The sequence below is a fragment of the Anoplophora glabripennis genome, unplaced genomic scaffold (genome assembly GCF_000390285.2).
Source record: "Anoplophora glabripennis isolate ALB-LARVAE unplaced genomic scaffold, Agla_2.0 scaffold785, whole genome shotgun sequence".
Taxonomy (NCBI): domain Eukaryota; kingdom Metazoa; phylum Arthropoda; class Insecta; order Coleoptera; family Cerambycidae; genus Anoplophora; species Anoplophora glabripennis.
In genome coordinates this window covers 2,662-5,899 of record NW_019416862.1, presented here as the reverse complement: position 1 = coordinate 5,899, position 3,238 = coordinate 2,662, and the positions used below count along the sequence as shown (strand labels likewise).

Genomic DNA, 3,238 nt, shown 5'->3' with positions numbered 1-3,238 from the left:
GCACTTTTCTTGAAATTTTCCGTGTATGTATGAAATGTATGACAATAAGGACAAATATCAACTATCAACTTTTTCTTTCAATTAGTATTAGTGAGAAAATAAATAGCAAATTATTAATATATTATCCTATAAAAACCAATTCTTTGAGTATCGTTTAAGGAAGAACTTGGCAAACCAGTTGTTGTGTTCTTGTATGTCTCCTTTAATAGATTTAAAAGCTTTCTCATGTCCCATAGGTATATTGATGCTATACAATGATACACTTTTCTTGTACAAATATCATTTATTATGTTATGTAACACCCTGTGCCCAGAATATATTTCCATTGCCAACTTTAAAAGCCATTCCTTCTCGTACATATAAACAAATTTGTATGCATATGTAATAAGTATAAACTATTATGAAAATAAAAATATATAGTGCTTCTTCATATATTTTTTTAACAATTAATTTACAGTTTTTGTCTGATTGTTGTACTCATAGTAACACAATTTCTAAACGATATAAAAACATTAAGAAGGCAATGCAATATGCAAGCCAAAATTATGTACCCTGCAATATGTAAACTTTCTAATACTCTTGACATTGTGGAAAGCAACTAATCTATATTAAATTACATCCCCAATATAGCTAAGAATATTATGGTATGCAGTCTAATCCAAATATATGCAGGTAAGACGCTATTCCTTATGCCTTCTATAAATGTATGAAACACAAGTATTGACGGAAAAAAAATCGCACTGAATTTATTTTTCTATTAGTCAAAAGGTGTATGTACCTATAAATCTATTAATTAATTTTTCTTCGGTCATTTCCTTGAAGAAGATCTTTTCAAGTCATGCTAAGAAATAAAAGATTCTTTAATATTATCATCTAATTTTTATTTCAGTTATGCATTACACAAAATGTAGAACTGGAATGCAACTTTTTAAAAATATCTGCACAACTTGTAGAACGCGGTTTTTATATCACATTCGTTAAGGCTTAGCTAAATCAATTGACGGTCGTTTGGCAAAAGATTAAAAGACCATGATGACGTCAAATATTTGAGACTGCGTTTTTCTTACTGTACGTGTAGATATTTTACTTATGATCGGCACATACTTATGTCGTAGGTTAGAATCTATAGACAATGGTAAACTCGACATTCAAAAAGACTTCTGAAGTTGTTAATCAGAAAATATGCCTCCTCAGAAAACATTACTTTCTGTTAAGAATTACTTTTCAAAAATGCTTCGGATCTGATTTACACTAAATCTGCTAAATTGATGTTTTGACTATATATATTTTTAAATTAATATTTTCTTTTAAATATATACGGTATGGACTAAATACCTATAACAACCAACGTAATAAGAATATATCATTCGCATTAATTATATGTTTTGCATGTTATTATCTTGTATGATATTTTACTTTCCATTAAACGAAATTTTGTTTATACAATTTTTACTTCAATTAATTAAATTTTTATTTTTGCTTTTTTTCATATTTTGAAATGTTCCCAAGAATTTTTAATCACTTAAAGATATATCTTCTATAATGTAAAGATATAATGTTTTATACTTTCAAACATTTATAAAATTTTATAATTGATGGATTCTTTTTTAATTAAAACTATATTTTGTTTTTTTAGTTTTATTTGAAAGTAACTACAAAATAACATATCTAAACATTTATTTGTTTATTCCTCACAAGTGTCTACTAAGCAATGGGTCTCGACAACTTTTTTATAGTAAGACACAGAAGTTTTGGGCGTCCGAGTCCTATTAATGTTGTCAAAATCTACATAGAAGAGCCCGAATCTTTGCCTAAAAAAAGAAAATTAGTTATATTGCATAAACATATTTATATGTATATTGCTTATTTCAGAAATTAAATAGAATTTTAATCTTAATCAGTTGTTTTATATAATAAGTGGTATTTTGTTTTGTAAATTTGACATAAACACTGAGAAATGTAAAATTTTAAATAAATGAAGCAACAGTGAATTGTAAACACTAAGGTTTCGAGTGCACTGACAAAAATATTCGAAATTTTGTTAATTTAAGGCGTTTTTAACTACAAATTATGTCTGTAATATTGACAAATTGTAAACACTATATGGTTTTGAAGTATTTGTACTTGTTATGTTTCAAGCAACTTACGTGTAACCCTGTAACCATTCGAAGTTATCCATAAGACTCCATGCAGTGTAGCCAATTACATTCACTCCATCTTCCATAGCACTCCTTACATTGCTGAGATAATCCTACAATTAATTGATCAGTGTCGATAAAATACATTTAAAGCGATTATATGAAATATGCTAAATTGTATCCAATCAAACAAAGAAATAATTTATTGAATACGCATTAGAAGAAGGCAAAATACCGACTTTCTACGATTTTTAAAGGCAAGGCATACACTATAAATATAATTACCCTGTAGTAACGGACTCTCTGATCATCTTCTAAGGTGGAACCGTCATCTGCGAGACCATTCTCTGTAATTATAATTGCTGGATCGTTGTATGTCTCCTTCAACCAGTTTAAAACTTTTCTCATTCCCCATGGAGTAAGCTAGATTTATAAAGAAAAACATCCCATTAGAATTACGTTAGACGAACAAGAATATTAATAAAAGTAATAATAATATCTACTCCTATGTCATGTAAAAAAGTAATTAGTTTACTGTTTAATTTTTGTAATCCATTATTAAAGAAAAAAGTACCTTCACCCAAGAAGCGGCGCTTGACTCCCAATCATCTGATTGGTAGCTTTTGGTACCTAAATCGTAATTGTAATTCGGTTCTCCGATTGGTACTTCGTCCATAGCTTCTACTAGGTACGAAGTATACATATTGAGACCCATGAAATCGAAAGTGCCGCTAATGTAGGAGATTTCTTCGTCAGTGAATGCTGGAAGACGGGACTGGTTGAAGCCTTCAGCTAAACTACGTTCTGCAATGCGGGTCTTCATTATTTCTGGGTAGTCACTGTTATAAATAGCATTTGCGTACCATCCATACTAAAAAGATATGTGATCGATTATAGTATATTATTTAACGAGCGGTAATGCAGGTCATAACTCACGCAGATGAAGTTTGCAGCACGAGCCGCAGGCGAGTGCTGTAATTCATCAAGTGAGTTATGACCATTACCGCAAGTTGAATACTATACTTTATCTACGACTACATTTTCTGTAAACGAGTTAACGTTTTTATTGCTACACCAATCTTGAAAATTTTTATATACAC

The 3,238-nt window shown here is 29.6% G+C and overlaps 1 protein-coding gene across 1 annotated transcript; it reads right to left on the bottom strand.

Moving 5' to 3' along the window:
• Window positions 1-1,622: 1,622 nt before the first annotated feature.
• Window positions 1,623-3,009, bottom strand: LOC108912464 (beta-glucosidase 44-like). Its single transcript, XM_023455575.1, has 4 exons — window positions 2,713-3,009; window positions 2,424-2,561; window positions 2,148-2,251; window positions 1,623-1,811 (listed from the first exon to the last, which is right to left on the bottom strand). The coding sequence occupies exons 1-4, from the start codon at window positions 2,959-2,961 to the stop codon at window positions 1,685-1,687; spliced, it is 618 nt and encodes a 205-aa protein (XP_023311343.1). The 5' UTR covers window positions 2,962-3,009; the 3' UTR covers window positions 1,623-1,684.
• Window positions 3,010-3,238: the final 229 nt, after the last annotated feature.

Coding starts and splice junctions, on each gene's coding strand:
- LOC108912464 (XM_023455575.1), bottom strand. CDS start 2,961: ATGAAGACCCGCATTGCAGAACGTAGTTTAGCTGAAGGCTTCAACCAG. Junction 2,252..2,423: donor AGAGAGTCCGTTACTACAGG/GTAATTATATTT, acceptor AATTAATTGTAG/GATTATCTCAGCAATGTAAG. Junction 1,812..2,147: donor GAATGGTTACAGGGTTACAC/GTAAGTTGCTTG, acceptor TTCTTTTTTTAG/GCAAAGATTCGGGCTCTTCT.